This window comes from Conger conger, chromosome 11, assembly GCF_963514075.1.
Source record: "Conger conger chromosome 11, fConCon1.1, whole genome shotgun sequence".
Taxonomy (NCBI): domain Eukaryota; kingdom Metazoa; phylum Chordata; class Actinopteri; order Anguilliformes; family Congridae; genus Conger; species Conger conger.
Window position 1 is genome coordinate 33077789 of NC_083770.1, and position 13580 is coordinate 33091368.

Below are 13580 nucleotides of genomic sequence, written 5' to 3' on the forward strand. Positions count from 1 at the left end.
CTGTCCCACAGCGTACACCCAGCATACACCAACAAGGCTAAAAATAATATTTGTTAAAATGAGGGGGCGGACCGTGTCTGAATATTGTAGGGATTCTTTAGAAAGAAAATGGTATATAAGGCACGTGACAGTCTTGGGATAACTTTGCTAGTTTGCTATGTTTAATTCATCTCCAGCTTCCTGTTACGTTCATAGTTATCATCCTTTCCATGGTCAGTTCCCTTACAGTGTCCTCTGTACAGTTACATAAAAACGGGGTGGGAATAGAAATCAATATTCAAAACTGAGCAGTCCTCTCTCTTTCAGTCTCTGTCTGTAAACATGGTGGAGACAAAAAAAAAACAAACAACAAAAACAAGAGTCTCTTCAGTTCTCCAAAAAACAGCAAAAATAATAATTATAATAATTATTATAATAATACACAACACCAACTGCTCCATAAGGCTTGGCTGCCACTCATACAAAGATTCTAAAATAGGCTTGGAATAAAACTAAGGGAGTCTTGGTCTGTTTTCGCGTGTTTTCTTCCATTTTGGTGTGTAAAAACGGGTTGTGTGTTATTTATGCTTCACATCCGGATGAGTGGAAAAGAGGGGTGAGAAGAAGGAGTGGGGGTCATCAGAAGAGGCTGGTGAGGGTGGTCTGTGGGGGGGTCATCAGAAGAGGCTGGTGAGGGTGGTCTGTGGGGGGTTTAGGGGGGTCATCAGAAGAGGCTTTTTAGGGTGGTCTGTAGGGGGTTTGGGGGGGTTTGGGGGGGTCATCAGTAGAGGCTGGTTAGGGTGGTCTGTGGGGGGGGGTCATCAGTAGAGGCTGGTTAGGGTGGTCTGTGGGGGGTTTGGGAGGGTCATCAGTAGAGGCTGGTGAGGGTGGTCTGTGGGGGGTTGGGGGGGATCATCAGAAGAGGCTTTTTAGGGTGGTCTGTGGGATGGGGGTCATCAGTAGAGGCTGATTAGGGTGGTCTGTGGGGGGTTTGGGGGGGTCATCAGTAGAGGCTGGTTAGGGTGGTCTGTGGGGGGTTGGGGGGGACGTCATCAGAAGAGGCTGGTGAGGGTGGTCTGTGGGGGGCTTCTGCACTCGTGAACGTCCATGCTGCCAGGCACAGAAGTCAGAACGGAGGTCACTGTAGGCATGGTGGGATTGGTCAGGTCTGTGAGGGTGGTCGGGGTGCTGGAGGGGCTCATGGACGCGTTGGAGATCTCGGAGGCAGGGCCAGAGGGCGTGCCCCCCTGCAGAGTGGACCCGTCGGACACTTTGTCCACGCCCGTGTTCTCCTGACGCAGGAGGTTCCGTCGAAATTTGGCACGGGCGTTCTGGAACCAGACCTGCGGACCAATCCAGTGCGATATTTTTACGTTACATTTTATTTAGCAGACGCTGTTTTTCCAAAGCGACGTACAAAAAGGTGCATATCAAGGTCATTAGTACAAACTACAGAACAGGTCGGATAAGCTACGATTCACAAAAAACTAACAAAAAGTTTGTATTTCGCCAACCATTAGCAAAGACAGGCTCGGTGAAGCGACAGCGATTATGTTTCAAACACAAAATAATAAAACATGAAATATGAAATGCATCAAAGCAAAATGACTGCTTTGTTTTCCAGTTGCTCTAATTAGAGCAGAGCCTTTATTGTTTGTTTCTGAATTTCAGTTCAGAAACCTTTTTGTTGGTTTTTTTTTCCTCGGTCCCCTAGGTAATCTGCTGTCATTTTTGTGCAAATCAGCTATTATACTGAGCATTCCCAATTTTCCATATTAAACAGCTGGAATTCTAAATGGATATAACACATTCCTCTCTCGCTTTCTCTCTTCCTCACACATTTTTACATGTTGAAATTATAGAAGCAAGCTATGATAAAAACAGTGATAAAAGATGAAACTTTACAACGCATTTTCTGAAATTCAATATAGCCTAAAATGAACATAAATAACCTTATGAATGGACAAGTGTGAATATGGAGTATTTTCTATTAGTTTTTACTGGGTGATATTGTGCATATTTTTCATTTCTAAACTAAACTTGATTAACTGTGCCATACTGTATGTACTGATCAAAACTTATCAGTATGAATGCCACATCAAGATTACTACTTCTATATAGAAAAACAAAGAAATTGAAGCAAACAATTGACTATATGGTTGGTATAATCCAACTGAGAGTGAGAGTAAATGTAAATCTAATATCTGTCAAAAACTTGAATTATTTTATTTAAATTCATCATCACTATATTTTAAATCCAAAATTGGATTTAATACATTTAATTTTTAAAATGTTTAAAAATTGAATTGGTCAATGAATCATGATTTTACATTTGACTCATATAATCTCTTTCTTTTAAATGAACGCTTAAAATGATCAATTAAATAAAAAAGATAGTACATTAAATAGTACATTTGAATAATGAATTTAAGAAAGCATTCAGTTTTCACCTTATAAAATCATAAACTTGCTTGAAGTTATTAGACTAGGAAGTTAGATTTACGCAGACTTTAGACCATCAAATGCACAAGCGTGAGTACTGTTGCAGAAAGCGGAATAACCACCAAGACTGTCCACCAAACCCGAGGAGTGGGGAGGACCTCACCTGCAGCACGCGTTTAGTTAGGCCTGTCTTCTGGGCCAGCTGTTTTAGGTCCTTGGCATCTGGGTTGTGGTTGATAGCAAAGTATGACTTCATGGTTCTCAGCTGGTGGTGTTTGAAGGAGGTTCTCATGCGCTTGGTCTTCTGACTGGAGCTGTACTGAGAATCCCGGTCCAGGTGATCCCCATCATTCTCATTACAGCTCAAAGCTAAAGAACGGCACACACACACACACACACACACACAGGTATACATTAGGCCCATTGCTGGAGTTACTCATCCATCGACTGACAGTGCCACTCAAACAAACAAACGTCAGAGCAAACCCACCATGTGTGACCTACTGGTCAGCTCACTCACACTCTCAGAAATATATTTTATATATTTTTTATATTTTAATATATTTTTGTTCTTTAAGGATCAAATTTCTCAAATGTATCCTGAAAGTACATGTTCTCTTTGGGTACAAATTAATTATATATTGCTCGCTACGGGTACAACTTTATATACCTACTGGGTATCGCCCCAGCGACAAGAATTTGTACCTTTGTTTCTGAGAGTGTACACAGTGGACAAATATAATTTTCCCATGACTTAATCTATAAAACAGTCTGAGAGCACGCAATGTATTTGATTTGTCATTTTCAAGGTATGTTAATTCCTTCCACATTTAAAGATTAAATCAAATGCTTGCACAGTAAAGTTTTTCTCCATCGTACACAACCTGGTAATGTTGTGGATTTCAGAGCAGTATTTGTCTTGTGGAGTGTGTTAAGGGATAGAACATTGTTTCAGTTTAACTTGGCAACTTCTAAAGAGGACATATTTTCCTGAATTGGAGGAGCAGATGAAATAGTGTTACTCTGAGTTAGTTTTATTTGTAAGATTCAGTTATTACGGAGATTAGCATTGTGAGACTCATAACTGACCTTCTGAAATACATGCATTCCCAGTATGGACATGGAGCAATACACACATCTAAAAAGGTTATTAATGCTTTGACTGGCATTAAACTGTATTTAGAATTATCAAGCAATACTGGCATACAAATAAAAGTTTTGAAAGTTTAAAATATCCTTGTTGGTTTCATAAACTGTCAACAAATCAAACTTCTTTGCTTCAAGTAAGCAGAATGCGAACATTTTACTGTTTTGAAATGTATGGCATGTAATTTTTTTAAATAATGTAAACGCTTAAGATAGATTTCACGAAGGTATTCTTTGGATACCTACATGTGTTTTTTCAACATGAAATCAAAATATATTTTTATGGGAAGAACCTTTTCTGGGAATGTTGCATGCAGTATCTTTGAATAAAAACAAACAATGATCACTCGATATATTGTATGAGAACATAAATTCAATTCAATTTTGTTATTTTTAATTGTGGAATATCTGCAGAAGAACTTCATTCATTTGCAAATATAAATAGCACCCTCTTAAAAATAGTACTCATAAACTGTTTGTTAATGGTTAATACACTATCAGTTAAAGCTACAATATAATCAATTAAGTTTTTGAGAACAGTACTCGCACACTGTTGCTGTCTCTGAATATCGCACGGTGAGGCTTCATGTTGTTTAAAATTTCCAGGTGCAAGCCTGGTAAAAGTATCATGGGATATAGAATTGCAGCAAAAGCTTTATTTATATGTAGGTAAGCAGTAGTTTGTGAGATAATATGCGCAAAATACATGTACCACGAAAAACACATGTAATTGTCTTCCTGTTTTTCTTTGGTGTTTTTTGGAAGTGCAGAAAAAGCAGACATTTTGTAGGCTGCTGGGTAAAAAGGTCCCTGCATAGCCATTAAAGACAGGGAACAGTGCCCCTTTGCCCTCAGCCTGGATTTGCATGACCTCAGAGTCAGCCGCTTGCTGGCTACCTCGGCTGCATTTATCAACAAGTGCTGGAGGCAGGTCCACAAAAGGTTAAACTGCAATTACCAGGGAAGATTAGAAACAAAATGCTTCTGTTTTGTGGACCAGCAACAAGACATACAATAGTAGCTCCAGCAAAAAAAGATTATAAATAATAAATGAATAAATACAAATACAAATCTTAGTTCTGGACTTATTGATTAATTTTATTTTTTTGTATTACTAAATACAGTGATCCACTGTTCATTTGTGTTTGGAGTTTGCTAGTAATTTACAACCAAAGACTAAGGTTCTTGGCAAATAGAGAATTACGTTTCTTCTGTTTTTAACTGTTATGATTTGCGTATAGGCTTTAAATGAGCTAATACAGGAACATAAATCACATTCTCTGCATGAATTCTAGAAATGTGAGGTTTACAGTAATTTGGAGAAACTGCAAGACACACACTGACACATTCTTTCCTGACTACAGTTTCTTGGCAGGAATTTAAGTGTTGCTAGATGCATAACAGTTCTGAAATAATGTTTTCTGTGACAACCACAAATATTTTTGATTCAAAATCCACAGTGCAACACTTTCAATAATTATCCTTTAATGCTATCAACACTAGCACGCATAACAAATGCTTCTCTATTGCCAGGGAGTAGCCGTCAGTAGACCAAAGCTATTACATTTTCCAAGAGGATGTCTGGTTTTATAACCTCAAAGTGTTTGGCTTTGTTATTAATATTTTATATTATTTTTGTTTGGCATACACCGATTTGGAAACATGGCGACAGGCTCAATACATTGTAAAGCTGATCTGACGATTAGTGCCCACTGAAGTATAATTACTCCCCTTCATTGCAAATGTCCACCGAAGTTTTTTCCAGCTTTATATGTATTTTTTGTACTTTGATTTAAAACATTCACACAAAACACAATGTATGGTTGGTTATCAGTTATAACCGTGGTCGAACTACGTAAAACAGGGTCTGATTTAGAAATCCCAAATGCTACTGAGGGGAAAAGCTGTTTATTACAATGTAATTGAATCCCGACAGCCAAACATATGCCCTCCAGAGGGCAGCAAAGTTCCGAAGCACGATTAATGTTTCTACTTTTTCCCCTTGTTCAATTGGGGGGGGGGGGGGGGTCACTAAATCAGTGTCTCTAAACCTCGGTTACTGCTATTTAAATACAAACGAAAATTAAAAGAGAATCTATGAACTATACGTTTAAACAGTAGCATAAAAGTTGCATTATTGTTGACAGTGTTCAAATATTTTCCTTGCAGTCCTGCCTCCTTAGTTTAGCTATTTTATTTGCATAATTTAATATATAATGCTGTAATAAAAGCCTTAAATATTGTATTATTGATGCAGTTTTTAATTATCATTTGTATCCTTTTTTCAATTATAACAAAAATAACAAATGCAATGAAAACAAAGTAAAGCCAGGAGGGTCGGTAATCCCAAAAGCTGATGTCAGTCATGTGATTTAACACGGGACCTTGAAATTATCCAGAAATTCAGGCAGAAAGAGCGAGGACTGAAATCAAACTGTGGCATAATTATAGCCTGGGTAAATTATTGATTGACTGTTTAACACCAAACATGGATGCAGTGACACACTTCTCTGCTTATTTCAGAGGTAGAAATTAACACGTGATTGAGCGTGGGATAAATAATCTGCTTTGTAAAAAAGGAATGTGTTGGCTGTGTGCAATCATTTTGTCAGACAACATTTCGTTAAAACGAGGTTAATCGGTTTTTACCTATTGTTTGGCTAATGGCCTTTCCATTATACTATGACCGTGTTTTTTGTAATAAGTAAAATGCCAATGTAAATTTTGCATGGGATCATTTTAGTCCAATCAATCTCGGATATTTTTTTTGGAAATTAACGCTGGGGTTTTCAACATTTGGTTCCAGTTGGAGGTGTATATTGTTTCTAATGATAATTTGAGTTAATGATTTAATTCGTTGTTTTCAATTTAGCATAAATTAAAAGACACATAAACATTTCTTGGAAGGACAAACGTTTCTTAAATCGTCAGCACCCCTAGCTCATTGGGTTGGAGATGCTCCTGGTGACTCTTCTATGATTCAAATTGCCTACAGTAACACTGAAGAGTTTGTTATTGAAATGGAATGGAAAGCAGTAGTGTGCTACTAAAAGTTTTAGTACAGCAGTACTTGAAAATCTAAACCTGATGTAATTATGGTCCGGATTATTGCCTATAACTTCCATCAGAGTCGTTAGACAAAAAGAAAAAAGGTATAATATGTTTAAACAAAATAGAATGAGATATTTGTTATTATTATTATTATTATTATTATTATTATTATTATTATTATTATTATTATTATTATCATTATTATTAGTATTGTTGTTCTTGTTGTTCTTGTTCTTGTTCTTGCTATTTCTGTTCGAATGATGTAAAACCGTTTTTAGGGCAGCTTTTTGAAGTTTCGGGTTATATTTACCTACGCTACGCTACGTTACTGAGACGCTACTGAATTCAGAGACATGTCCTACTTAGCACGACGTAAACGTTTCTTTGCCATTAGTACACTAGTGGAGCAATACATCCCGCCATTTATGAAAGGATATAATAGACCAGTCCTAACCATTGGAGGTTTTCTCTCCAAATCTCACATGGGAGTATTTTATTCAGGATTTCTTACAGGTGCGTCTGTTCAACAAGCTTTCCGACATTGATTTACTGACCTAAAAACCCATCAAACTACAATTCAACAAGTGAGTGTGGTGGGAGAAATTTTGATCACAGGAGTTCTCTCTTTCTCTCTCTTTTTTAAATCTTTTTGAAGTTCCGCCTTCCATCTAAGCCATTTTCCACTTGTCAGCCTCTATAGTCGTCTAAAATCCCCCAGCTCGCCCCTTTGCACACTCTGGGGTCTGTTCAACTGGGAAGGGGCCAAATTGGGCTTAAACAGCGGAGGATGAAGGGGCCGAGGCATTTCCATTGGAGAATGCCACTGAGTGTCGACTTCTACCTACTCTTAGAAACCCACACACGCACACATATGCCGCAAACCATTCAAAGCATCCATTGGTTTGGGATTAGGATGTTAAACTCATGAAAACATATAACCACCGTTTTATGAACAGGTTTCTGAAATTATCGGTTTGGTAATGCCTTACCATGGGAAAATTAGCATACATGTGTGATGTGTGAATATGATGATTAATATGATTAATATAATAATAGTATACACATCTAGTGGTATGCATCTGTATGTGGTGATACATAAACAATGTGTACTTTGACCATTATTATCAACACTATTTGTATTATTGGTTAATATTATACAGTATTCGTTATTTCATGCATATCATAATTATTATGAATATTTTTACTATAAATCATAGTATCAAGTATTTGTAGCACAGTATTTTACTAGAGGACAGCTCTGTGAATGAATTCAGATCAAAAGATGAGACCACCATCAGCCTTATGGGCTTGTTTTGTATGTTACCTTGAAGCATAAAGGCCATCATTCGTACTATGTCTCCAAGAAGGCCTATCAATTAAAAATAAACAAAGGACTTTTTGGGCAATGAAAAAAATCGAGAACACAGTGCATTTGGGATTAGATATCATTATTTGTTATGTGTGTAGCTTGACAGTAAAAATGATGCATGCTTGTTTCCTTTGGTACTGTAACATTTTAATGTAACTGTTTTGTTAAAATAGAAAGAACGTGTGCACAGTAAATAAGGCTTTCTCGTAAAAGTCAAATTGGTAAAATATAAATAATTATTTATAAATAATCTTAGCTACAACGCACAACTAAAACATAAATTGCACTACTACTACTATTACTACTACTACTACTACTACTACTACTACTACTAATAGGCCTAATAATAATAATAATAATAATAATAATAATAATAATAATAATAATATTAATACTTTTGGCCTACATGGATACAAAAGAAATACGTTTGACCAACTTCGCGCAAGAAGCTTCGATTAAACGCAAAAAATTTTAATTCAAATGTGGAAATGTAAAAAATCACATTATATATTGCCAAGGAAAAACAGCAACCACTCATGTCAGATGCTTAAATTGCAGGGATTTTGTTTGCGCTACTATTGGCAGGTTTTTTTTCAAGAGGCCTCACTAAATAAGGAAATATATTTATTCCAGTAAATTGTGAATTGCTGTAAGTATTTGAATAGTGTTGTTTTACAACATAAGAAAGTTTGAAGATAACTCAATTTGCCACTTTAGGGTACAACATTTGCCATGAGTGTTCATGTTTTATTAATTAATATTGAATTATCAACACGACAATGCCAACGAGGCCCTTCGTCGAATATTTAAAACTTGATTGAAAGCACGGCGAAACATTGAACCAATGAAATCTGATTGCACCTTAATTTAAGTCAAAAGTGAAAATTAGTACATAGCCAACAGGAAAACAAAAGCGCACAGACAGCAATATTCAGCAATATTCAAAGCATCACACCTCAGTGATGACGGGCATATTTTACTCATCACCTACCCTCGACAAGCACACTTGTTAAGCTCCTCCCACTTAATTAAATATGTTGATATAACACGTTAATTATTTGATTAAGCTGGGTGTGCACTTCCACGAACGGGCCACTTCCAAAAAAAAATTTAAACGACGAATGTGTGCCTGAATGTCCCTTCTATTTTTGTTTTTATTGTATTTTTTTGACGTTTGGTTATTACTGCGCGTAATAGACCACCACACTTAATATATCAACTATGTGTATTATCCCATGGAGTAGGCCTATTTTATTTTAGGAATTTAACTTTCAACTGGCAGAATTACGCGGGGGGGGGGGGGGGGGGGGGGGGATTGGACGTTTACAGCCTGTCCCGTTCATATGATTCAATCTGAACAATGTGAACAACATACCATTAATGTCACTTACTCATAAGACTCAATTTGTGCATTATACAAAAGTCAACCAACACTGCTCCACAAATTTGCGCTTAAATGCCAGAGGGAAGCAGAGAAAAACAATGCTGTTTCAAAATTAACACACAACTGATTGCTACGCATAACAAAAACGATTGGCTAACCGACCGGGCATTAGGTAGAGAAATTAGTTTTTTGTATGATGTTGCGACAACTTTTAATGTCTGTTTTTCGGAGTTTATCAAACTTCTATTAGTTTTAGATCTTAGGTCGCTAACCTCGCCTTATCCGCGCCAGCGTCACATGTCGCCTTTAACAAGACACAAGAGTGAAAGGATGCCCCCTTGCATATTCTTTGCATTTTCCAGCTGAATATGGTTGCAAAGTACTACAGCAAAGTACACGCCCATATCAAATACAGCAAGGTGGAGAACTCATCCTACCTGCATTGTAAGCCGCCAGGTCTGCTCCAGGTCCAGGGCTTTTTCGTTTCCTTGGCCGTCCCTTCTGCACAGTGCCAACGCCATTATAGTAGGACAGTCCAAGTGAGTTGGCTGCGCCTAGTCCTCCGCCTTTGTTTGAAGCTACATCCCCATGATTAAAATGTGCTTGATATTCCCCCTGTATGAGTGTTTCAAAGTGTAGTCGGCAGTACACCAAGCTGTCCTTCATGCCAAAGTGATCTCCGGTAGTCAGCATTTTGTTGCAGGTCGTGCAGGTGAAACAGTTCAAGTGGTACACTAAATCCCTCGCGCGCATCACCATCTCTGACGCCGAAATCCCGAGATGGCACCTGGCACATCTCTGTACGGAAAATCTCCTGTGTGGAAGAGCAATATATCAGGCAACGGTAAGAATTCCCATTCAGTACTTCTGAATGGTAACTGCCTATTAATTATATTTAATGAAGAGCCAGATGATTGTATTCAGAGGGCAGATGTTGGAAATTTGAGGACACAGAAGGCCCAGGAAACAACATTTTGAATAGACTTAAATGCACATGGTCTCCTATGAGTTACAATAACGTTGAATCAAGAAGGTTTAGAAACATTATTTGTGGAACTAAGGTGTCAAAAACAATGTGGCCGAAGTATAATGGATCATAATAGGCTATAATATAAAATCGATTTTTATGAGACGGATCTCGGCCTGAAATAAACTTTTTTATTTTGAAGATCCTTGGTGGCATACCCAACCTTCTAGACAATATTAATTTCTGTTTGTCTTATCAACTGACAATATAATATATTTTTTTAAATGTATGTTGCTGATTACATTTGAAGACTAGCCTAAATTAAATAATATCACATTGAAAAACCATTTCCAATCAGCCTGGCAAATCTTTTCTTCGCTATGCAGGCCTAAACATGGTTGAAGCTGGACTGAAGGATGGTGGTCAGATATTATCTTGCTGATAGACTACTAGCTATTACTCTGGATGTTCTACTTCGATACAGATAAACTGGGCATGGTTAAATAATTACTACCATTTACAGATTAACTTTCATTTTAGTTGAATAATTCCAATGGAGCCATAGCGACATTGAGAGCGTGTTACCTGTAATAGTCTTCCTTGCAATAAATGCTGCCGTCTTTACTGAAGCAGGTGAGCTCTGACTCCAGGTTGAGCTTGCATTCACAGCATTTCAAACAGCGCATGTGCCACTGTTTGTCCACTGCAAGCAAGTAGTAACGGTCGGAGATCTTTCCTCCGCAACCCGCGCATAGAGCCACGCGGTCGCTACTGATGGAGGGCATGTTCTGTAAAGGCAACACAGCAGAGATTCGTGATTTTCACATCGCCAACAAGCCAAAACAAAACTAACATACGTGATTACGCTATTGAACCATGGTAGGCTGTATAGCGAATGCGTACCAGTGATACAATGTATGGGTGAAATGTAAACTCATTGAAATAATAATTTGATGTGAAATTACATGTCAAATTTATGAATGTAAGGTCCATATTTCGCAACGTATTGTGGTTCTGAACAAATGTCAAATATTATATTCAAGTAACTTTATTATAAATTAAATTATTTATTTCCTCAGCAAAATTATTGTGTGGTTGTAGGCCACTGAAGGGAGAGACTGTAGGCCACATGTATTCTTGCTTTTGAGATTTTGAATGGGGAGGATAGGGACCATAGTTTACGGGCACTAATTCAATGGGAAACCATTTCGTTATGAAATCTGAAGTAATGGTGATATTGTTAAGCAATGCAGATCCAACGCATATGCAAATTGCACTGAACAGTGCCATTCATTCAGTCTTAATCTGTAATAAAAACGGAACCCACACACAGGATAAAGAAAAACACGCAATCATAAAAGCAATGGCTAGTGAGTTTAAATACAGATCAGGGAAGCTTGGCTGTTCTTTCAAAACCCGAGAATGCGCGAGACCTGTTAGCACCAAAATATAAATTAAACGTAACAGACAGGCCAGTGCAATCCATATACCCTTATTTACAACAAAACAACATTTAAGAATATTAAATCATAAAGACGAGTGGATGATAACAGCTTTTGGCGACCTCTGAAACTACCAAAAAAAGAAAGAAAACACTACTGGCCACAGTGGTTAGACAAGCATAATCAACAGCCAAATCATTGCCCAGACGAGCGTAAGCAAGAACTGAGGTAATGGTCAGGGTAGAAAATACTAAACGAAAAAACCACCTCGCACTCAATATCCTCGATTAAAAAGTGAACCAACAGAAAAACATTTGAGGAAAGCATATTAATAAACAATTTCTTTCGAAACAGTGCTCTATGTTCTCAATTGATCGTGTGCATTTTCACCAAAATGTGACGTTAAAAACATATTGAAATTGTGGGGAAAACATTTTAAATAAATGCATTTCTCCTTTCAACATAAGTAGCCAATGTCAGCAATGTCATATTGTGACATTGATCAAATCAAGCATTCAAATTATTATTATTTTTTTTGTTGTTGTTGAGAATTCGTAGCCTTTAAATAGACTGTTAAAATTAAGTTGTTGAAAAGGTCGCCCATTGTGTTATGAAAAAATATGATTTGTAACCAGCAATACAATGAGTAATCAAGACAGATTTGTATACATTATGTGCATATTTGGATTAAAACATTATCCATTATTATAGAACAGGGTAGACAATATAGTAGCCTATGTAGCCTATGCAAATATTTTGGCTTTTTTATGTTTTTACTGTAGGCTACATGGAGACCTGAAGTATCCGCATATTAAAATTGAATCGCATATTTAATAGCTTCTTATTAATTGCAATATATGGTGAGCGCGTCATTTAGATTTTTGTGTTAACACCGGATGCTTAGTTTTGTTTTTATGCTGTCAAAATGGTTAAATGACGGGTAAGCTTAATTAACGATTAAATTAAACTGTTTAGCCTACTTAATTTTAAATTTTCGGATCCTTCCACTGTATGCTCGTAGCCATTTTCTTAATATGTAGCTTCTCACATAGATCCAGTAAAAGTCTGAGCATAGAGAACTCTGTAGCTGGCGCCTGCAGCGGGCGTGCCTCTTCCTCGCCTACCGTTTCAGTTTCCCCCATATCTATGGCCGAGCTGATCCCCGCTGAATCGCTCTTTCCTCTCCGGTCCATTTCGTCCATGACACCATGCATCTCGCCTCCGGGGAGGCCGTGGAAAAGCATCGCTGCGGCGGAAGGGAGGAAATTACACGTGTTTTCCTCAGATCTGCAACCCAAAACTTCCATAAGACGCAATCCAAGCCTGCACATTGGCAGTCAATTTCCAACACCTTCAGCAGCAAATCAAATTTCCAGGCCAAAACTTGGATTTTAACCTTAACAATATAAACAAATAATTAAAAAATAATTTAAACGGAGACACGTGCGTCCCCACAATTTGCGTAATCTGCCTATTAAAATCACAATATAACCACTACAATACATTCTAAAAACCCACTTAAGTAATTTGACGCAATTATATCCCTGAGGCTATTTGGTGCGTCCTACTGATCGTTACAATCTTTCTGCACAGAGTACAAGTTATTCCTTGTTAACATGGAAGAAAACACAGAAAACGTAAGGGCAACAATTCCAAGTGAGACCAATAAAAAACATACCATCAATCGAAGTTGCAGAAATCTGTTACGGATTCTTCCAATATCTTCTTTAGTAACCGAGGACTACCACATTTTGCGAAACATTCGTGGAGCAATATCTTTCTTTCGTTCTTTCTATCTTT

General features: G+C 37.5%; 1 protein-coding gene across 3 annotated transcripts; it reads right to left on the reverse strand.

Moving 5' to 3' along the window:
• Positions 1-1031: 1031 nt before the first annotated feature.
• LOC133140957 (LIM/homeobox protein Lhx2) lies at positions 1032-13580 on the reverse strand. Of its 3 annotated transcripts, XM_061261282.1 has the most exons (6): positions 13459-13580; positions 12905-13067; positions 10924-11126; positions 9809-10185; positions 2585-2790; positions 1032-1322 (listed from the first exon to the last, which is right to left on the reverse strand). In XM_061261282.1, the coding sequence occupies exons 2-6, from the start codon at positions 13022-13024 to the stop codon at positions 1032-1034; spliced, it is 1197 nt and encodes a 398-aa protein (XP_061117266.1). In that variant the 5' UTR covers positions 13025-13067; positions 13459-13580. The 3 variants fall into 3 exon arrangements, with proteins under 3 accessions (XP_061117266.1, XP_061117264.1, XP_061117265.1); XM_061261280.1 differs by lacking the exon at positions 13459-13580 and having other exon boundaries at positions 12905-13111; XM_061261281.1 differs by lacking the exon at positions 13459-13580 and having other exon boundaries at positions 9800-10185; positions 12905-13097.